Source organism: Micromesistius poutassou, assembly GCF_964030765.1.
Source record: "Micromesistius poutassou genome assembly, chromosome: 17".
Lineage (NCBI taxonomy): Eukaryota > Metazoa > Chordata > Actinopteri > Gadiformes > Gadidae > Micromesistius > Micromesistius poutassou.
Window position 1 is genome coordinate 8941966 of NC_140287.1, and position 22676 is coordinate 8964641.

At 44.7% G+C, this 22676-nt stretch overlaps 3 protein-coding genes across 3 annotated transcripts in view; all 3 read left to right on the forward strand.

Moving 5' to 3' along the window:
- Positions 1 to 1094, forward strand: part of LOC311361924 (latent-transforming growth factor beta-binding protein 2-like) — an 87515-nt gene extending 86421 nt beyond the window's left edge. The window contains exon 37 of the mRNA XM_084481719.1: positions 557 to 1094. Coding sequence (XP_084337845.1) covers positions 557 to 729 — 173 coding nt within the window. The 3' untranslated portion in view covers positions 730 to 1094. The remainder of the gene's footprint in view (positions 1 to 556) is intronic.
- A 2259-nt stretch (positions 1095 to 3353) lies between these two features.
- pomt2 (protein-O-mannosyltransferase 2) lies at positions 3354 to 10600 on the forward strand. Its single transcript, XM_084481883.1, has 21 exons — positions 3354 to 3934; positions 4031 to 4115; positions 4227 to 4331; positions 4445 to 4553; positions 4879 to 4987; positions 5523 to 5682; positions 5796 to 5902; positions 6026 to 6108; positions 6254 to 6363; positions 6579 to 6645; positions 7004 to 7064; positions 7186 to 7264; positions 7749 to 7900; positions 8016 to 8107; positions 8290 to 8366; positions 8460 to 8531; positions 8629 to 8688; positions 8802 to 8907; positions 9013 to 9153; positions 9580 to 9691; positions 10127 to 10600. Exons 1-21 carry the CDS (start codon positions 3657 to 3659, stop codon positions 10230 to 10232), a joined length of 2271 nt encoding a protein of 756 aa, XP_084338009.1. The 5' UTR covers positions 3354 to 3656; the 3' UTR covers positions 10233 to 10600.
- Positions 10601 to 11020: 420 nt separating this feature from the next.
- lin52 (lin-52 DREAM MuvB core complex component) lies at positions 11021 to 22545 on the forward strand. Its single transcript, XM_084481644.1, has 6 exons — positions 11021 to 11075; positions 12444 to 12518; positions 12605 to 12642; positions 12762 to 12828; positions 12970 to 13053; positions 22185 to 22545. Exons 1-6 carry the CDS (start codon positions 11033 to 11035, stop codon positions 22238 to 22240), a joined length of 363 nt encoding a protein of 120 aa, XP_084337770.1. The 5' UTR covers positions 11021 to 11032; the 3' UTR covers positions 22241 to 22545.
- Positions 22546 to 22676: the final 131 nt, after the last annotated feature.

Below are 22676 nucleotides of genomic sequence, written 5' to 3' on the forward strand. Positions count from 1 at the left end.
AACAACACATGAGTCGGCTCTTAATGTCGAGGATTACCGAGTGCTGCCGGAGCTCTGGTGCCTTTAACCACACGCAATATGACAGCATCTCTCCAGGACCGGTATCTGCACACTCCCAACGTGATGTTATGTCACGGTGAAACACGAGGGGTCAAAATAAAGAAGGAATTAAAGACAAACAGGTTAAAGGCAAAGGCATAGGGGCGGCATGTGGCTCAGGAGGTAGAGCGGGTTGGCTGGTAACCCGAAGGATGCCAGTTCGATCCCCGACTCCTTCTAGCTGAGTGTCCCGGGGCAAGACACCTCACCCCAACTGCCCCCTGACGAGCTGGTTGACACCGCCGTCGGTGTGTGAATGTGTGCATGAATGGGTGAATGTTAACATTGTAAAGCGCTTTGAGTGGCCACTGGTTACAAAAGTGCTTGATAAATGCAGTCCCATTACCACCATTTAAAGGCAATTGAAAATGATGGTAATATATATAAACATGTACATTAGGCCTGGCAGCTGTTCCAGCTGTGGGTACTAACGCCGTCCGTCTCCTGCTCCCCGCAGACATCAACGAGTGCGAGGACATCAGCGACAGCGTGGCCTTGTGTCAGAACGGCCGCTGCACCAACACGGAGGGCTCCTACAAGTGCAGCTGTCTGGCCGGCTTTGTGGCCTCGGCCAAGCCCCACGAGTGCATCCCCGAGATCCCCCAGGAGGTGGCCAGTGAGGCCGGGTAGTGGGGCGGGAGGCTGGGAGAGGGCGACGGGGTCACTGGCTTCTCCCTGCACCCTGTGGGAGAGATGCCCCTTCCTTAGGAGAGGCCTATGCTCCTGACCCCTTGATAGCACGCACACGCACACACACACACACACACACACATGCATGCACATATGCGCACACACACATACACAAACAGCACAGACACACACAAACACGTGCACGTACATATGCGCACAAACATGCATACACACACATATGTGACTAATGCATACAAAACATATACATAAACAAAGCCCATACACGCAGACACAGATAAACAAAGCGCACATGTACCTATGCATACACAATGCATCATATCCACGCTCCCTACATACACGCAAGAGCACCGGGAACTGTTCAGTGAATGTATCACACGGGATTCAACACTTTCCAGATTTGCATTTGCCTAAAGGGAATTTGTGGCCGGTTCTTTCCTCTTCTTTTTGCTCGTTTGTTTAGTGACCCCAGACAGTGCAACTTCATTTTTTTTCTTTCTGCATTACTTTCTCACATTCTTTTTGATACATTATTTATTTCTTATAACTAGATGACGGGCCTCTGTCGGCTGGGAGCGCAGACCTTCTCAGAGGCCATACTTAAATGCTCTTGTTGTTTCTGTGTGGCCGTTTGACTTTGGGAGGTTGTTTGAATGTCTTTCGTTAAAAAAGCAAAAAAAAACGTTAAATATGAGTACAACCATCGTTATATCAACACATAGGCAAAATAAAATTTCATTAATCATTATTTCTACAATGAACATTGAAAGTCTTACCGTTAACATCATTTTTTTTAACCAATAGTTTCTTGATGTACATTCACATCAAATCTTTTGTATTGCAATCGCTAAGCTACTTGTGGACCTAAAAAGGCTGTGGATGTATATGATGATATGATGATCAATGTAATCTTAAGTGAAGGATGTGATTCACACGCTCTGAAACACCATATTTTAGTAACTGACTTAACATTCTTCCAATATTTTAGTGCACTGGTAGAGTTTTGACTCCGATTTTTTTATCAAAGTAACTGATTTTTACAGAACCAATATACAGTATATCTTAATTTGATGTTACTTAACTTATTATTTGAGACCTGGGCTACCTTCGTCATTGTAAATGGTTAATTAACGACAGCTTTTTAAATAAAAGTATAGGTCAAACAAGATATGGATGCAAATTTGAATTGAATGCAAAAAACTTTTTTTACAAACCAGGTGTGTGAACACACGCTTAAACACAAACAACACCACTTTGCATTCATTCAGCATTGAATGAATCTCAAGTTTCAAAATGGAGACCATTCCCATCTCTGAGTGAGTCTAGAGGCCAGGTTCTGATTATGGGGAGGTTATGGATATATTGTACAGATCTAGTACTATGTATTATTTGTGTTATATATTCCACTAGGTATTTAGTACAAGCAATATTTTTTGTTTGACATAAAATAAGAAAAAGACAAAAAAAATGACATTTATAGCTATGTAGATTTATATATTTCTGTACAAATGTTTTTTAAACATGTTTTTATGCGTGAGGAAAGTGGTTGACACTGTACCAGAGGAGGTGTGTGTATCCTGCCCTGTGGAGCAGACATTGAAATGTAATTTTTACAAAGTGCCAGCTTTAGTTCATGATCACCGACTGCCTGCATTCATTGCATTGAGTTGTTTTGGCCAAACGCAAGCCTTTTCTCTGCAGTGACGACTATGTCCAAATCATTTCTCTAGATGGTTCCTATGCCATGAATGTATCACCATGCCAATATACGCATTCATTAGATTTGTTTGGTAACTTGCAATAGTTATTAGTTTCAGGTTGAGGTTAATGGCCTTATCCTTTTAGAGGACAGAGCTTCTTGTACTCATACATAAAACCCTCATGTTCACATACAAGCAGCATGTACGCCTTTAACCTGCATTGAAGAAAAAAGACTACAGCGGTGCAGATGTTTTCACTGTGTGTGAACTCTTTGTGCTGTCCAATGCATCATTCCACATACCAAATGTCTTCAATAAATTGGAAACACAATGTTTTGGGCTTTGAGTATTTAAAGCCTTAATAAACCGCAAATAAGTTGAGATCACGGTTGTGCTGTTGTACCACTTGACTGTAATCACTACCAGTCATCAAATTATTAAAATATGAATTAAATCTGTGTGTATTTTTTATATCTTGAATATTAACATGCATGCATACACAACACACAAACGTACTGCATCTAGTGTTATACATGTAAACACAGTTTATCAAACTGGAATATTTAATGTAATGTCATTACATTTGACAAACATAACGTTGATAAAAAACTAAACTCACGAATATATTCTGGATATTATATTTGTAGCACTCTACCGCTCTCTAGTGGCGACTTACAAAAGCACTCGTAAAAAGTAGGCGTTTGTAGGGATCTTGGGAAATAAAGTCCACGCTCCATACTGCTGTACGGAGCATGTGGTTCTCACAAACCGACGGCCTGCACTTCCCAGAAATCACTGCGCTCCTATGACGCAAGGACACGCGTCGCCGGCTGTTGCTGAGTGAAATGTTTATCTTTGTGAAGCCATCCTAGACGTTTGCAGGGTACTTCCCGTTTTTCCAAATCTATGTTTCTATGCATGCATGCATTGAATAGTCGGTGTGTTTATGGGAACGTCCTTTGTGAAGAAACGAGCATGAATACTTTTAAACTATGCGTTAGGTTAGCTTTATAGAAATGTAGCATCACACTCTCATCCCTAACCTCTTGTTGAATATGAACGACAGTGGTAGACCTTACTGTTATTTGTTGAAGGAAACCCCTCTTACTGATAAATGCAGAAATAAAGTAAATCAATGAAGATTGAGTCTTTACTGAGGTCTTGCTGCAGACATTCATTGCTCGTTTTAGCTGCTGTTCAAACTTCCTGATGGCAAAGGATGAAGAAGACCTGACGGCTCTGCGACAGAGGAAGAATTGTCTTCTATCCGAAAACAAACAAACCATACACACGCCCTTACCCGAGGCTCAGTCTAATAAACTTGAAAACGAGGATGACAAGCAGTCCTCGAATGGGACATCATGTTGGACAGAAAGGAGCATCACCCCTCCGGATGCCCAGCCCCCAAACACACTCCTGGTTCTGTTGGTGCTGGGCCTTTCTTTATCTACTCGCTTCTACAAACTAGCAGAACCTCCTCATATATGGTGAGTACCAGGTACACCTGAAGTACCAGTATATTAGGTGTGTGTGTGTGTTCCCTACAGTGTCACTTTACCCACACTGTTTTCTGAATCTTTCAGTTGGGATGAAACACACTTTGGGAAGATGGGAAGCTACTACATTAACAGAACTTTCTTTTTTGATGTCCACCCTCCCCTTGGAAAAGTAAAGTAGTACTTCATCTGATTTTCAGAAGCTGTTTTCGTGAAAACTATTCAATACACAAATATAATGTTAAACCCAGCTTGACAGGAGATGCTCTCTCTTCTGTGGCAGATACTCATAGGTCTCGCTGGGTACATGACCGGCTACGACGGGACATTTCCCTTTGTCAAGCCAGGCGATAAATACGGACACCACAACTACTGGGGTATGAGAGGGGTGAGTTTAATTTCCGCTGTAAGTAATCAGTGAACGCTAGTCTACAGGTTGTGGTGATTATAAAACGACGTCATTGGACCCAGATGCTGATTGGATGATGGTTTCTGTGTTAGTTTTGTGCAGCCTTAGGCTCCTCTCTCCCGGTGTTCGCCTACTTCATCGTGCTGGAGCTGTCTCACTCCAACTCAGCAGCTCTGATCGCCGCTGCTCTGCTTATATTTGGTGAGTATTTGTCTCAACACAGAGGAAGGAAAAACTAATGAGGTCCCAAGAGGCTGAGTTTATGCCCTTGAATTGTGCCTGATGTCATAGAGTATTAACAGCATTCTGATTTAAAGTGGAGGAAATTAAGTTTTGCCTCCAACTAAGTTGGAGGCAAATGACAGGACGGGAACTGTCCAAATGTAGACACCATAGCCGTCATACTACTTGTTACTTGATAACAATGAATTATTGATTTTATTAAAGAGACTATAAATGTATTTATCACCCACATTACTTCTTCAAACAAACTAAAACTGTACAATCTGTTACAAACTCTGGACAGACACTGGCTCCATCACCATTTCCCAGTACATCCTTTTGGATCCGATTCTGATGTTCTTCATCATGGGAGCAGTGCTGAGCATGGTCAAGTTCAACCAGCAGAAGTCCAGGTAACACGCCTTCTCCACCATAACTCTTTATTCCACAGTTATGGACTGAGGTCAGCACCAGTGGTCCTTGTGCCAGAGTCAGACGATGCACAGGCCTGCTGTTAAAGGGGTGATATCATGCTTTTCATCATCGACTTTCCCTTTGCTTAAGACTGTTATCTGACGTATGTATACATGTTTTGCATCTGCTATGCTAGAAAAATCGAAGTCCAAGCCAGGGGGAGTATTTGCGCCCACAGAGAACGCCCGTCAATAAGTGTGTGAAACAGCTTGTTTGCGCTCAAACTTTACTTGCGTAATAGTGTGACCAAGCCGCCCAGTGCAGTGGGCAGCTTGGGAAGGGGGCCTTAAAGCGACATGATGCAAAAAATACATTGAAATTGGTTTTGCAGAAATGAACAGTGTGAGAATAATAAGGGGTATTTTTCACATACAGGCATGTAACCGTATTCTAGCAGTACCCCCAAATGCAATTATTAACCCTAATAATGCATGAAATGGGATCTTTAAGAAGGAAATAACGTTTTTACCTCAGACCCTTCTGTGCATCCTGGTGGCTGTGGTTGCTGCTGACGGGGGTGAACCTCTCCGGGGCCATCGGGGTGAAGTTTGTGGGGCTGTTCGTCATCCTGCTGGTGGGCATCAATACAGCAGGGGACCTCTGGACTCTGCTGGGAGACCTGCACCTCTCACTGGTATACAAAGGGTCCACTTCTACCGCCGTGGGAATATGTTATGAATGCACAATAGTGGATGACACCAGATGCTCAACCAATCGACTGTCTCTCTCTATCTTCCTTTGGGTCAGGTGGACGTCGCAAAGCACCTCCTGGCTCGGGTCCTAGGACTCATCCTGCTGCCCCTGTTGCTCTATGTCACAGTATTCGCAGTTCATTTTGCCTTGTTGAACAAAAGGTGAGTTTGTATTGCACTGTTCTTACATTGGCACATGTTGCATTTGCGTGATGTTGTATAGAAGGAACATTGTCCACTTTGTTGGGGTTGCCATGGTGATTGTTATTTTGTTTGTCCAACCAGTGGTCCAGGAGATGGCTTCTTCAGTTCTGCTTTTCAGTCCCGTCTGATAGGAAACAACCTGCACAACGCGTCCATGCCCAAGTGTGAGCTCCTTGCACTCTATCCTTGCTCTGTTGGATTCTATCGTCTATACTCCTAGTTGTTCATTCTGCTTTATCTGCTCTGTGGGCCAAACAATGCACACTTTATTTGAAGTCTGTTTAAATGTTTTTTTCCTCCCGGGTTCAGACTTGGCTTATGGATCCACCATCACAGTGAAGAATCTGCGTATCGCCGGAGGCTATCTGCACTCCCACTGGCACCTGTACCCAGAAGGGGTTGGAGCCAAGCAGCAGCAGGTCCGACAGACACGCTTTGTGCATTCACATTCAGTTCATACAGCAGAGGACTTTCGGGCTTTGATCCAAAACGTGACATCCAAGTGCAGTCGGGAGCAATGACGATATTCACAAACACAATGACGTGTGATGCGTGGATATCAACATTGTGCGATTCTCAACGTCTTCCAGAATAGATGGTCATCATGTCGGCTATATGTATTCTGTCCCTGCAGGTGACTGCGTACCTCCACAAAGACTACAACAACTTGTGGCTGGTCCACAAACCAGACGACGGCCAGGGTGAGACCAAGGGCTTCCTGGACTCTCTCTACATTTTCATTCACATTTAGGGCATTTGGCAGACGCTTTTATCCAAAGAGACTTACAATAAGTACATTTGTCAGAAGAAAGAGAATCAATATATTGCTGTCGGTACAGTAAGGATGTTTATAGAACCAAGAACCACTAACTATTGCTAGGTTAACCCATTCCCCGTAAACAAAGATAGCTAGGATAAGATGCTACACGGTGCTAAGTACTATTTTTAAGTGCTTTAATCCTGAATTCTTATTATGTATAACTTTTATTAATACAGGATTGTAGTCAGACAATACATTAGGTGTTGACATTGTTTATGGCTGTCTTTATTTAAACTTAGCCCACCCTGAGACCCCCGAGTTGGTCCGCCACGGGGACACCGTTCGACTGGAGCACAAAGAGTAAGAACCAACAAGACCGTTGGAAAACTACAATGTAATCACTGGTGGTTGATGTTTCTTTTGTGAGTAACATTACATATTATTGTATCTGTTGAATATATGATGCATCTCCTTTCCACAGAACAACCAGGAACCTCCACAGCCACCTCCAGGAAGCGCCCATGACCAGGAAACACTTCCAGGTCACAGGTTACGGCATCGTGAGTGGACCCCATTACTCAATCTAATCATTTGACCGTTCACTTTTTGGTTAGTCTACCTCAGTTAGCTAAGAACTAAATCCAAAAAGATTTCAAAAACATAACTGTGGGAGTGTGTTTGTGGATGATGGCAGAGACTGACTGGGCGAGGCTGCGCATCTGTCGAGTAATCAGTGTGCACAGGTTAAACCAGTCATCTCCACACACACTGGGGAGATCTACTGGATGGCAGTAGGGCACCCTTGCCATGTTCAGTATCAAACCTGTGCAATAAAGTGTGTTTTTAACCCCACCACCCTGCGTCCTTTGTCTAGAGGAGCCCAAAATAATAATGAGTGTGGCATGGACATGTGCTACAATAACCATTACAGTAGTACCTCTTGATAAACTGTTATTATTAATGAATAGAAACGATGAACCGACCTGTTGATAGAACACAATAACACATGACTTCCTGCTTCCCTCCCTCTGTGTCCTCGTTCAGAATGGCAGCGGGGATTCCAACGACCTGTGGCGGGTGGAGGTCTGTGGGGGGAGGAAGGGAGACCCCGTGAAGGTTCTGCGCAGCAAGGTGCGCTTCCTGCACATGACCACCGGCTGTGTGCTCTACTCCTCAGGAAAGACCCTCCCCAAGTGGTACCCAATGCCTCTCTTTGTTTACTCCATTTCATAGATCGACCTTGCGTCATTGCAGCAACCATTCGTACATCGTACAGATTCACTCAGCAGTGTGTTCTCGTGTTCGGTCTAGGGGCTGGGAGCAGGTGGAGGTGACCTGTAGCCCTTACCTCAAGGAAACCCCTAACTCACAGTGGAACATTGAAGACCACATCAATCCCAAATGTAAGCAAATGGGTCAATGTACAGTGTGGCTCTCTTTGCGTTAACCATGTCTTTGTTGTCCTTCAAGGGGCTGACTGTGTGTGTGTGTGTGTGTGTGTGTGTGTGTGTGTGTGTGTGTGTGTGTGTGTGTGTGTGTGTGTGTGTGTGTGTGTGTGTGTGTGTGTGTGTGTGTGTGTGTCCAGTGCCCAACATCAGCCTGTCTGTGCTGAAGCCCCATTTCCTGGAGATCTTGCTGGAGTCCCACATCGTTATGATCAGGGTACGAGTAGATCAAAGACATTATCATTATCATCATAAGCCAGTTGAAGGTTCCCATTATGTTATTATATTGTCTAATATGTTATTTTTTTAGGGCAACAGCGGACTGAAGCCCAAAGATAATGAGATTAACTCCAGACCGTGGCACTGGCCCATCAACTACCAGGTGAGGTCTGCGCTCCACAAGCTTGATTCAACGTTGTCATGAATAACACTAGGGTAACTGATTGCTGTGTTTCTTCTTATTATGTGTCGCTTTTAAGGGCTTGAGGTTTTCTGGCGTCAACGAGACGGAGTATCGCGTGTACTTGCTCGGGAACCCAGTGAGTGTCTAACTATCTTTTGTGATCACTTCTGTGATACGCCTGAACTTTGTGACGGCCGTTTTTGGTCGGGTTCGCCATATTGCTTAACAGTAGTACGGCCTCCTTTTCAGGTCACCTGGTGGCTCAATCTAGCATGTCTGGGCCTGTACGCAGTCATGGTGGCGGTGGCCTCTATAGCGCTCCAAAGAGACGTGCATCTGAGCCAAAAAAGACGAGGTACAAATAATTGAAAACGTCCAAATGTATCTCTGATACGTCCAGGGTATACGCGTTTATCAGTTCAAAATTTTCGCTGAATGTGCTCCCCTGGGTTATCCCCAGAGCACTGCTGGGTGCTGATGCGGGGGGGAGGGCAGCTGGTCCTGGGCTGGCTGCTCCACTACGCTCCCTTCTACACCATGGGCCGCATCCTCTACTACCACCACTACTTCCCTGCCATGCTGTTCAGCAGCATGTTGACGGGTAGGTCCGACCTGCGCGGTACTGTGTGTGTTTCACTATTTATTGTCGCTCAAGTGTGATGTTTTTGTTTGTTTGTTTGTGGGGGGGGGGGGGGTTGTGTTGGTTTTTTTGGTTATTAAGAATGTTCTTAATATGTTATTGTTATGTTATATTATTGTACTTTATGTTGTTAAGGACCCCCTTGAAAACGAGATGGCTTCATCTCAAGGGGTTTTTCCTAATGAAAAAATGTGAACAAATTTGAACATGATGCTATATCGCCACAGAACATTTATTGTTTTATCATTGTGTTCTATTGTTTTTCAATGCTTTTATATTTGAAACACATTTAGTGTGCTAACATAGCTCCATCCCACTGTGTGTGCACCAACGGGCCGGCGTTAGTCCTCTGCAATATCTGACATGGTTCTGTTCCCCCCGGACCAGGTCTGACTCTGGACACCCTGCTGCACAGCGCCGACCTGTTCCTCTCTCCGCCGCGTGCTGATTGGCTGCTCAGACTGGGACAGATGGCGCTGCTCTTCAGCGTCCTTTACAGGTGAGAGGTCCGGCTGTAGTGGTGGTTTGTCGTTGCCAAAGGGTCACTCTGTGGGGCAGCTGCTCTTACTCGGCAGCATTCCTACCACTCAGATATTTAATGCTGTTAAGATAACAATGAGTAAGTCAATGTTGGTCTTTTTTTTAATCCTTTTTTAAAGTGGTGATATCATGATCATCATCTTTTTCGACTTTTCCTTTTGCTTTAGAATGGTATATGACGTACTGTATATACAGTATGTTGTACATCTGCTAAACTAGAAAAATCTAAGTCTGAGCCAGGGGGAGTTTTTAAAATGTTAAAAAGCATGATATGGGCTCTTTAAATGCTACTCTAAACCATACTCTGTCTGTCTGTCTGCTCATCACTGTATGTGCCTTTATTTATTTGTTATCTCTGATATTCTTGGTTGTTTTCCCCCCAAACTCTCTTCAGTTTTCACATGTTCCACCCGCTGTCTTACGGCATGAGAGGACCTCTGGCCCACGAACCAGGAAGTGCGATGGCCGGCCTCAAGTGGATGGATTCATGGGAGTTCTAGTCGTCTCCACGGGAACAGAACACTAATATTGCTTATAGCTTATCGGTACAGAAGTATTTTAACACACTAATGTTGTACTAATGTACACGTTGAGCATTTTTAGATTTTAAAGTATTTTAGCTTGTCATTATGTACAGACTGCCTGACAGAACACTTACAAAACAAGTTGAACACACTAAGGTTAAAGTATTTGAGGAGTATGCAATTACACATCATCTTTTCACCTAACTGCCTTAACATGTATTATCTTAAGGTTGCAATAATGAACTAAGTGCCTTAATCAACAATCCCTCAATGAATATGTTTCCAAATTATATAAATAACTTAAAGACTCTTGAAGTCACTTTTTTATTCAGGATCAAGGTACTATTTTTGTATTATATTTAGCCATTGTTACTGTTTGTGTCCTGTAGTTTGATACCACACGACTGGAAATAGATTGTACTGTGATGTGAATATTTAGTTTTAAATAATAAAGAAATTGTGACTCTTTATTTTCTGTGTGTTTTTGTAGGATATACATTTTGATATATCAGTATCTGATGCCTACTTCCTTTGATAAAGAGGGCAACATAGGACATTTTTGATTACTTGCAATTTATTTAATAATTTTTTACTGTTTGCTACAGGACATTCTCTGGTTCGACCAAGATTATGATCAAATACAAATATTAAACATTAGTGGTGGTGAAGGGAGTCTTGTTTTGTTCCACAGGAACACATGTCTGCCATCTAGCGCCAACTATTCAAATGACTACGGTACACGTGAATGACCGGGAAGGCTGCTGCTATTGGTTGTAATGTGTCACGTGTTAGTAGTGAAGATGGCGTCTCCAAATGGAGGTAAATTCTAATTCCTTACCCTGCGATGTTGTGTATAAATATATATTTTGACCCTTTTGCGGTGACAATATGTTGACTAATTTCACAACTACTTAACTGCTCATTGTGGGGTGTTAAACGAGGGACGTTCCTGGTATAATTTAGCTCCGTAGAGTTGTTTTTCACGTTGGCTAAAGCCTACACTAGCCAGTGTTTTTGTCTAACGTTGACGTTTCCCAGTTCATGGAGACGAGACAGAGGTCCTTTGTATCGTATACATACACTGCTACGTTCACGTCTCATCATTTAAGTTAAGGCCAGCTCCTTCGACATAAGAAGGTCCACTTTAAGTGAAGCTTGTCCGTTTCGTTCCTCTGAGGAACAAGACATTTAACACAGCTTGAACACATCATGTCTGTTTTGTTCCTCTGAGGAACGAAACAGACGAGCTTCACTTAAAGTGGACCTTATGTCGAGTGAGCTGACCTTAACTATGAAGTCACCGTGTTGTGTCAAGCAGACTCATATCAGTGAAGGCAGTACACGCTTTGGGATCTGGAAGGTTAATGAAATGGGATATACCCATAGGGGTGGAATCAGGATGTTTTCGCCAACTGCAAGATTGAAATGAAGCCTTATGTGGTTATGTTGAAGTAGAGCAAAAAAGACCATGTCAAAGCTCAACAGGAATGATATATAAGCATGAATGTGATCCACAGTAAGTCATTTGTATTGAAGTAGCAGGTATGAAGGCACTTCCTTCACTACCCTGCTGCTTCCCTTGTACAACAGCAGAGACAAACAATTACTAATCTACATATAATATAAATCTATATCACTGTTTAGGTCATAGCATTTCAGCGCTTTTCTTTCTTCTCATTTCTTGATGGATTGTGGTTGAGAAACAAAACACATTTATATGATAATGTAGTTATTGTGCATAGAGGTCTGTAAATCGAATTATTTTATAGTTTTGATATTTATTTGTGTGTAGCCACTATGCTTCATTATATGCTCATATGTTTTATCCTTTTGAGAGACAGCTTGTCTTGTTTGATTCAGTAAGGTTAACATTACCACACCTGGTATTGCTTAGTGGAAATGGTTACCCCATCAGTTATTTTGGCAGGTAGATTTTAAATGTTTGTTGTGTAGTCCTAACATTTTTGTCTCAACGTCTTCCTCAATCATAATTCCACATTGCTGAGGACTCTGCATTCGTTTTAAGACTGAAATATATTGCAAAACAATACAATCTACAATTAGCTCAGCATAGCCATAAGAACCTTATGGAAACCCGTAACAACTCACTATTGGAAGAGAAACATACGTTGTTTGCTACTTGAGAGCATCTGAAGAAATTATGTTGATGAAGGATTTCCCTATCAGGTGAAGACTTTGAGTCGTCTCTGCTGAGCTTTGAGAAGTTGGACCGAGCCTCACCAGACCTCTGGCCAGAGCAGTGTAAGTTAAACCCACTGTGCTGCTTTTTAAATCACTTATTTTGCCCAGAGCTTTGCTGAAGACTGACTCTATGCTTCATTTTACAGTGCCCGGAGTCGCAGAATTCGCCGCATCTTGTAAAAATGTAAGTTTACTAGCTTGGTTGCTACTTTGTTTTTACCTCATTGAGATTGCCAAGGAATGTTGTCATATGTTCAGAGGATGCTTCGGCATGTGTACTGAGGCTCTCATCTCCCTCTGCAGCCCATCACTGACTCTCCCCCTAAGTGGATGGCGGAGCTGGAGAACGAAGACATGGACATGTTAAGAGGTACGCGCATATATGCATTAAAAACAGACATTTCAAACAGTTTAATAAAAGAAAATCTAGCCGTTTAACCTATTTTTAGACAACTGTTTCCTGTGTTGTATTTTGGCGTAACTTTTGTCCTGTCCTGTTATTTATCTGTAGAGCTTGGTAGTCTCACCACCGCAAACCTCATGGAAAAAGTTAAAGGGCTACAGAACCTCGCCTACCAGCTGGGCCTAGAGGAGTGTAAGTAAAAACCAAAACCAAACACACCAGGACTGTATTGTAATGGAGCAATAGATGGTGCTTCAATGTAACACTAGGTGGTGCCACTTGCACAATATGCGTCATTACGTCATTTAACTCTTTGCAAACTCTCATGTTAGAATAACATATCCACACCTTTGACAAGGTGACAATACATTTGTTCACCTAAAAACAACCTGTGAAATAGTATGATTTTGTGTTGTGCCATAACAAAAGCGTTGCTTGGTATTTGCTCAAAACACAGTCGAAGAATAGACTTCCACTCAGCATGTTGGATGCCGTGTATCTAGGGCAGTCTTGTCAAAGTAGTGACGGAAGCGTGGCAGCAAGGGGCCAAACGCAAAATCTCACATTTAATCCACTGCCTGGTGCCACCATTGTCCTAATCCATGTGGAGAGTGTGGATTAGAGAGATGAAGCTAAGTGCTCTTATAAGAGAAAATGTGTGCTTGCTAGTTCAGTGATGAAAAACACAAATATGAAAAAAGGAAAACTCTGGGGATCTTACTGTTTATCTTTGATGGTCTCTAGAATAAATACAACATTTACAGTCAAAAGTTTGTAGAAGTAACAAGAAGGTCTTAACATGACGTGTGCTAGCATGTAGCTTCCGCAATACACTCACTTGTGTACTTCAATGCGTGTTCATCTTGATCTGGTTAAAGATGGTGAACAGGTGACCAGGGAGCCACACACTGCATACTTTAATTTGCGATTAGCCCCAGCAATTTCTAAAAATGTATAAAGGTAGGATGATTAAAGCAGGCTATTTCATAGGCGGATTAGGCCAAATATAATTTGTCATTATATTTGTAAATTAATTACAAAAAAGGACAGATGCATTAATCAAAAGTTTATGTAATTATTCAAGTTATGAAATTATGGGCCAGGGTAGTCGAATCATCTTTTTAATAGAGTTGTTTACTGCAAAGGTATGAGTAGAGCGAAGCAATAATGTACGTAATTTAGGAGTAACCAAATCCTATATTAGTTTATTATACTTGATTTAATATCATGTTCCCAGTCTGACTGACCGTTACCTGTCTGTGTCGTCAGATCTTACAGAAGATGCATGATTGACCAGTTTTCCATTATATAACAACCCAAACAGACCAATTGTCTCACTAACAAGAGTGTCTCGCGTTCTTCACCTAATGACTTATTTAGATTTGATTAAAGCCTCGAGGTCTGATCTCTCGGGGGGCAACAAGCCCTGAGCACCGAGTCACCCGGCGCCATTAAGACGTTAACTGTCATTCGGGGAGGAATGCAGGGTTTTTTGCAATCATGTCGCGTAGCCCTGGCTGACGGCACGCAATGCCAGTTATTATTGGTCTCTGAGCGTCCCCCTCGTAATGGGTGCCTGTTTAATGCTCTCCGGTTTAATTTTCTCCTTTTCCCGCCTGTCTGGGGCGGCCTTGTAAATCTCAGCTACTTTTTCATCACGTTTGTGCGCTCCTCAGTTTCCCCCCGGCTGTAAACGAGTCGGCGCGGAGGAGCAGCGGCGCAGAGGGACCGGGCTGGGGCAGGATTTACTGCCCCTCCTCCTTCCACGCGCGGGCCATTAAAGATAGTGCAGCTTAATGGGAGCCCGGCACAATCAGCCCGTGTAAACTCTCCCATCCCGGCCCTGCAGACCTCACCCTGCCCTCTGCTCTCACACCTCAAGGAGGCCTGGACCCAATCAATGGCAGGGAATGAATGAATGAAGAAAAGTTAAACTAACTAAACAAATGATATGGAATGCGTCCTGCCATCCATGTGGGTGCTGATCTGGGCTCTTTTGTGTGGAGACACACACACACACACACACACACACACACACACACACACACACACACACACACACACACACACACACACACACACACACACACACACACCCCTACCTCTGAGGGTGTGTTAGTTAAATCGGATGCATCTTTAATCTCCGGGGAGCGCTTCCCCATTACCAACCCACTTCACACACCCGCCACAATTTAGGACATGTCCTGTCCCAGAGGCCCTCACACCCACCCCCCGACGCGTGCCTCTTCCCCGGGCCCCAGCTGCTGCCCCGCCCTGTGATGAATGCCCCTGTCGTGGGCCGCTGAGTGTGGGCATCAGGCCCCCCCTGATCCTCCAGGGAGAAGCAGAGCTCCTGATAAGCGCTGTTATTGGAGGTAATTGAAAGCTGAGTGTTCCCCCGGGGGCCTGGCGCCAGGCCTCAGGCAGGGGTGTTAACACCGCAAAACACACCGAGGAGCGAGCACCGCCACTCTGTCACACTTGTGGACTCAAGGCTGCTCGGCTTCTCTCTTAACACCTGTGAGCGATGGGGCAACGCACACCAGCCAACGGCCACCAGCCACAAGATGCTTGTTCCACAAAGGAGGAGCCGGTCCCAAGGCTTTCAGGCAGACACCGGGAGACGGGACGTTGTAATTGGCTGCAAGCAGCGTCCATCATAAACCTGTCTTGAATACTATTCGCCGCGGATCGGTTTCACCTTGGGACATCTGCTGAATGGCCGAATCTCAGGGCTTGACAGCACGTCCATCACCTCGTAAGCACACAGGCTCTTTTATTAATCCTGGTGATGTAGTCCTGTACAAATTGTTGGACTCCTTTCGTGTATGTATATATCTTTACAGAATTCTGCAGATCGCAAACTCAAGCTTCACTTAACTTAAAAGTTAAGAAAAAAATTATTAAAATGGAGACTTTGATTTTGAGTTTATTGAAGAAGAATTTAAGCCGCATTGACACACAAAGAAAAGAGAAAAACAACTAAAATATACAGCAAGTCTTTTCCTAAAGTCCCCCATTAATCACAGACCTACGAGTTGTTCCAAAACATGAAACAAAGTCCCTGTATACATATACAACCCTAGCCCAGTGCAGTGTACAGGACGTACGTGTTGAAAGGCCTGTGTAGTGGAAGGTAGTGTTATAACCCTGGCAGCACCCTGAGCACTGCAGGTACACTACCAAACCGCCCTGGCAGCAGCAGCTCCACACAACACAGCTGGACGCAGTAAATCCTTGCTGTACGGAGCCAACCTGTTGTCTCTGGCCCGGCCACTCAGAGCAGCCCCTCGGTCATCACCACTGATACCAGGTATCGATGGCGCCTCTCCCCCCAAGGTGAAACTGAAGGTCACCCGGCTACCCTGACAGCTCCTAATGGGCCCGCGCACACCGCCTCAACCTCCCCCCATCCCCCCCAATCCCCGAACCGGTGCCCCGCCCCAGGATCAATCACAGGCCTATTAGGGAGCACGCGCGCTGCTGAATATGATTGCATTCAGTGAGCTCCACTGGTGCTAATGTGCCTCCATCAATCCATCAGGGCGGGCTGACCGAGGGGCGGGTAGTTATGAAGTACCTGCACTGACAGCCCGCTGAATGAGGAGCAGGGAGAGGTAAAGGGGTGGGGGGGGGATCTACCACACCGACCAGCCCCCCCCCCTCCTCCCCTCCCCTCCTCCACATGGATAACCTTCCTCTACCTCAAAACTCCACCTTCCCTGCTGTCCCCTTCGCAGCTTCTTAAAGGGCTGATGGAGGAGATGGATGAGTGGTGGTGTCGGTCAGGGCGTCTCTCTCTCTCTCTCTGTCTCTCTAAAGGTGGTACCTGAAGTGGGTGTGAGGGGAAAGTGATAGAGGAACGCTTGTGTGTGTAAATCACAGGCTTGACGTAAAGGATGCGGGATGTAGTAGCTGGTGTTTTGATTGGACACGAGAGGTCAACAATGGACAGTCCGTACAAACGCAGGGCATGTGAAACAGAGGAAGTCTGGTCCAAATGCTACCTGTTTACGTTACACTGCAAGTGTCCGCCTTTTGTTTGAACTTTGATAACAGGGGATCAGTGTGGTTCTGTAGAGGGGGGTTTCACACGTATTGTAGCAGAAGCTACACGGGCAACACAGCAGGCTGCAGCTGCTGGCGTCCATCCCTATCTGGGGCAGGATCAGTGTCACAGCCTTGTAAAGGAGAGAGAGAAAGGCGAGGCTGCAGGCGGCGCCTACACACAGACACACACCTCGCTCAGCTCCGCCTGCCTGACACCTCCCTGAGCAGATCGGGAATGACACCTCATTTCCATAAAGGCATTAGGAATTCATTGGATTTTCTTTCCCAGCTAATCATAGCGCGGGTGTAAAACCTTTTAGGCTTTTTAATGAATGAATTTTGACTGATTGCCTATTAATAAGGACACCTCTTGAACAGCCATATAGGCTGGGGCAGGGGCGGAGCGGTGCAGATGTGTTTGTTTGTGCCTGTGTGTGTGTGTGTGTGTGTGTGTGTGTGTGAGTGAGAGAGAGAGCGTCAGCCAGGCAAGGATGCATTGCAGCGGGTGGAAGGGGAGGGGGGGAGAGAGGGGGAGGGCCCCTATCAGTTGGGACATAAAGAGGAACCAGTGGCTCCCCTGGGAAATCACAGCTCGTGTCTGCATCTTAAATATCCCTGTGAAGTATCAATAAGTGGGTAATTGAATTTTGAACACAAACATGAGCGTCAGGTGTATGTGTTGCAGAAGGCGGTAGTGTCTGAAAACGGAGTGTGTGTGTGTGTGTGTGTGATTGTTTCAGTCTCCTGTGTGTGTGTGTGTGTGTGTGTGTGTGTGTGTGTGTGTGTGTGTGTGTGTGTGTGTGTGTGTGTGTGTGTGTGTGTGTGTGTGTGTGTGTGTGTGTGTCAGGTCTCCCTATCCTTCCCCAGAGGTGGGTGGGGGGGGGGGGGGAGTGGATGTTAAATCCATTAAATAAAGCTTACAGGCCGTAATAGCCCAAGTGGCCCTCTGCGATGGGCAGTGGGGTCAGATAAGTCCCCCGGACTCTTAATGAAAGTGAATTGGTGCAAACAGGGCTGGGGTCCAAGACTCCAGTTAACCCAGGTGGTCATCTGTCTCTGGAGGTCGGGTGGGGGAGGGGCAAGGGGGGGCTTTAGTGATGATTACTCATGATATTCACGTGGGAATCTGAGTGTGGGTGTGTGTGTGTGTGTGTGTGGGGGGGGGGGGGTTTGTTTGGGGGAGAGTGGGCGGTGACATGACACCCAGATCACTCACGGCCAACGAGAAGAGAGTAAGATGTTACACAGACGCGTTTCCTCCTCCATGCATATGCATGCAGGCCTCTTGGGATTTGCACAAAATGAGACTTGTCCTCTCTGACCGAGGGACATTGCACATCAACAACATTAGTGACTCATCAGCCAGCAGCTCCCTGCTGCCTCTGGGTTTTATTCAGGGCTGGCAAAAAGACAACGTTTTGGGCTATATTTAGTGTTTTGTGTGTCTGGGTCTGCAGATATAGGTTAATCCGCAGTGGGGTATTGTAGGTACCTGGGACCCAGACCCGGATCTACAGGGAGAGGATTACTGGGGGCGGGGCCCCAGACAACATAAGCTTTCATACTATAGCATAGCATTATCATCCTGGGTCGTTCCATCCAGACCATGACCTAGTAGCTCTGCATCTGTTCATATCCAACTCTTATCTCGGGACAGAATGGATAAAGTAAGCATGCAGAAAGCACAGGAATGCGTTGATGCGTATTAGAGGTTAATATTATTCATTGATGGGCCGCTTTGTTTTAGTATGCTCCAATGATTTTCCTCGTATTTGTTTGTCTAATGTTGACATGCTGGGCTTTGGTAAAATGTCAGAATAGTGGGGCACTAAATGATAATTAGAGCGGAACAAATCAACAGGAGTAGAAGTCGCCAGCCCCCAGAATCCATAAGGTGTCATTAGGTATGGATGGCAGCTGTAACAAGTTGCTGATTAACTTAGTGGAAAATTAGTAATTGACCTTTCTAATCAACTAAACAAATCTCCTAGTCCCCCTAATCACTATTGATCTCGCCCGGCCTTTGACAAAGTGTGTGTGTGTGTGTGTGTGTGTGTGTGTGTGTGTGTGTGTGTGTGTGTGTGTGTGTGTGTGTGTGTGTGTGTGTGTGTGTGTGTGTGTGTGTGTGTGTGTGTGTGTGAGAGAGACAGGGCATGTAAGGATAGTTTCCTGGTGCTATCTTGGTTCCTGGTATCTTGGTCATATCTTGGGTTCTGGTATCCTGGTTCAATCTTGGTTCCTGGTGTCTAGGTTCTATCTTGGTTCCTGGTGTCTAGGTTCTATCTTGGTTCCTGGTTCTATCTTGATTCCTGGTTCTATCTTGGTTCCTGGTGCTATCTTGCTTCCTGGTATCCTGGTTCTATTTTTTTTATGAATTTGCTTCAAACCACCACAAATAACAAACAACAAAACCCAAAAAAGACAGTTCCCTTCAAAAAGTATAAATGAAATATAAATACGAAACGGGTCTGGTCAGCTGGACCTTAGTCCAAATCAAATCAACCCAGAGTTGTTCTAGTGTCTACTTAGTAGACACCATGCATGCGTTGTTCTAGTGTCTACTTAGTAGACACCATGCATGCGTTGTTCTACTGTCTCTGTTCTCATCTCCTAAAACCAGATTTTTGACAAAACAACCCCAACCATTTACATTCATTGAAATGAAAGAATCCTTTTATTATTTTTCAAAAACAAAATCTCTGTTCGTAGTCTTTTAGAAACGGCCGTCCTCGAAAACCTTGTCGTCTAAGAATATTTCAAATATAAAAGATGGCTTATTAAACAGCGACTACCTTCATAGTTGTAATGCTATTCGCCGTGCCCATTTCCAGGTTGATCCAGCAGCAATTCTCTATTGAATATTTTATTAGTGCTTCCCCATTTGAACACTGAAGGTCCACATGTCTAACCGACAAGATGAGCACCTTTTTTTATTTTTGATCAGAGGCGAGCTGCACATCATAAATTGAGTGCTGATTTCCGTTTGATGGGGTCTTTAACCGGATCAAATAAATGGTATGAGTTTCTGCCTCAGCTGGGCCCGCCTGAACTCAACTCTAATTAATGAGCGGCTATGTGGGGTGAGGGGTCTCTGGGGGGGGCGGTGAGCGGGTTGGGGGGTGGGGGGCTGGCACAGCCACGGCTGATTCCCTGTTTTTTAACAGTTTGGCCTCATCAGAGACGATGGGAGGAGGTGCGCAGAGACGCCTGGGAACGCCCAGGGAACGTCGGCACTTTCTCCTCCTGCACGCCTCCTCCCCTTATCGGAAGATGACACCAGCTCACTCCTAGTCTCCGGGGTCAGCCCAATTTAATGGTTTGGCCCTACCTAATTCCACTGGCCCCACTGTAAACCAAGCTCTCCTGTCTGTCTGCCAGGGGTTTGTTTGGGGTTATTTGAAGAGACAGCGCGGCGCAGAATGAATCCATCCTAGTCCAATTAGCATCATGTTTAACCTGATGATGGACACCTCAAGGTGGCATGGTCCGTCCCCCCCGTCCCCCCCGTACCCCCCCCGACGCCCAGACACCACCATTATCCTTCCCCACCTGGTTACTCATCTAAATGACTTATCGCCTCCCGTTTTTTCATTAGCCGCCCGTGGTGGGGGTAGAGAGTGGGGGGTCAGTAGACAGCAGCTCGTCAGCTCCTGGTCGGGCTTCAACAGGAGGGCTTCAGGTGTTCTGCTCTGCTGTGGTCCTGATCACCAACTCTCTGTACTCAAGGGAAGCCTCTATGCTTTGACTCTGGTGTCCGATGTTGTCCTGGGTTCTGTCTGGTGTTTAGTGTTGGAGCTGGTGTCGCTGGAACGGGTTTGTTTTTGTTTTAGCTGAGGTTGTTTCCTGTTTGAAGCTACTTACACCGATGATGTGATTCTGGTGAACAGAGCAGCATCTCCATGTGGATGCTGCCCCTCCTGGGCTCATAGAGAGACTGGAGAGACCCCTCCTGGTGTCTCTTGTGTGTTCTTCCAAAGGAGAGCTTCTGTATTGACAATCAGTTCAGCGGGGATCAACACACTTGGCTAGTTAGCCAAGTCCCACTTAAACACTACCAATTATGTTAAAATGTTTGTGGTTTTCAAATTGTATACAGTGTATTCATATTCATGATATGATTTGAAGGTCCCAGTTTCTTGTGTATTATCCCATTTTCCCCTAAGGGACATTGAGTGGGGTTGGGAGGGGGCCCGAATGTTTAATCGTATCTTTGTACAGGATGTTTTGTTCCTTGTGGGCGCACACACACACACACACACAACCCTCCCTTCCATTCCCAACACACACACACACACACACACACACACACACACACACACACACACACACACAATGGCTGTGTTGTCATATGTCAGTGCACACACCGTGATCACATCTACTTTGGTAGATGGTGTGTGTCTTATTTTGTTTTCCATGTCCAAAATGAACAGATGTTTGTCGAAATTACCTCCTGCTTTGACGCTGCACAGAAATGAAATACATGCTTTGCATTGCTAAAGAACAGTGCTGATTTCTTTACAGCACCTTTTCAATCACTCTAACAGTTCCTCTTCCCATATTGGAACCTGATCACGTATTGGTGTAGTGTCGGAATTCATACCTATCCACGTAGAGGTGCCTGTTGTTTTCATATGATTTGCTTTTGAAATGTACAGACATGCAGGTTTCCCAGGCTAGTCATACCAAAGGAGAAATAGTTTTCAGCAGAAAACACAACTACAGTATATAGGTCATGTTGTAAATGGGCTGTCAAATTAAATCTCAGAACGCCATTCAGTTAATTTGTAGTCTTGTAGATATGACATGATTTGTTGTGCCTTTGTCTTTGTAGATTCTTTTGCAGATTCTGTTTATATTGCCATCCAATTTCCTCTTGTTTCAAAAGCATAGAAACTCATAAAGCATTGTGTTAGAGGGTTTCCATAAACACAACTCTAAATTGCCAATATTTATACTAATAATTTCAATATTTGTTTATATATCGCTTCAGCTGTTTCATTTTCATAGGCGCAATGAATAAACATGAAGTGATAACTATTAAAATGTGTAATACTGATTAATGACCTCCTAAATAGCTTATGCTGACCTTTAGCTTGCTATCTCAAACACTAATGAACTACAAGTCTTTAGCCTTCAATGCTTGAAGAGAAGGATTAATTAAAGCCATGTGTTGGTATTGAACCTTTGTTCATCCATCTTGCGTAAAGCGGAGTGTCTTCCAGGGTAACATCAGTAGACTAACCATCACACTTATGTCTCTCTTTTGTCTCCAGCCAGGGAAATGACCAGAGGGAAGTTCCTCAATATCCTCGAGAGGCCGAAGAAGTAACCATTGGACCAGTGGTTTACTGTTATCAACGACAACTGAGCCAGGTTGGAGGAAGGCTGTCCTGATACGGTTCTTCGTGGAGACTGAGATGAACAACCACGCCCCCAAATGGTTGGAGTCACCCCCAACCACTGGGTCGCAGCAACATTTCCTCCAGGGGAGCTCACTTTCGTTTGGATATTTTTCCTCTATTTATCATCAATGCAGTGGACTTGAATATTTGCAGTACACTTTCCCATTCCCCGGATGTACGTTCCCTATTTATTCATATTTCTATTTTAAAAGAATGTGGTTTAGAATTTTGAGATTGCTCAATTGTTGTATAATAAAGTTTGACAATGAACAGAATCATAGTTTGTGTTTCCTTTTTGAATGCAGTTTTTTTCAGCCACACTGAACGAGATTCAAACTACATCCAACGAAACAGTTCTGAGAG

What these genes read in the sequence shown, in the direction of transcription:
- pomt2 (XM_084481883.1), top strand. Translation starts at nt 3,657, where the DNA reads ATGGCAAAGGATGAAGAAGACCTGACGGCTCTGCGACAGAGGAAGAAT. An exon ending in GAGACCTGCACCTCTCACTG is followed by an intron (nt 5,683 to 5,795) that starts GTATACAAAGGG and finishes CCTTTGGGTCAG; the next exon opens with GTGGACGTCGCAAAGCACCT. An exon ending in GGAAAGACCCTCCCCAAGTG is followed by an intron (nt 7,901 to 8,015) that starts GTACCCAATGCC and finishes TGTTCGGTCTAG; the next exon opens with GGGCTGGGAGCAGGTGGAGG.
- lin52 (XM_084481644.1), top strand. Translation starts at nt 11,033, where the DNA reads ATGTGTCACGTGTTAGTAGTGAAGATGGCGTCTCCAAATGGAG. An exon ending in AGACCTCTGGCCAGAGCAGT is followed by an intron (nt 12,519 to 12,604) that starts GTAAGTTAAACC and finishes TTCATTTTACAG; the next exon opens with TGCCCGGAGTCGCAGAATTC. An exon ending in CCAGCTGGGCCTAGAGGAGT is followed by an intron (nt 13,054 to 22,184) that starts GTAAGTAAAAAC and finishes TTTTGTCTCCAG; the next exon opens with CCAGGGAAATGACCAGAGGG.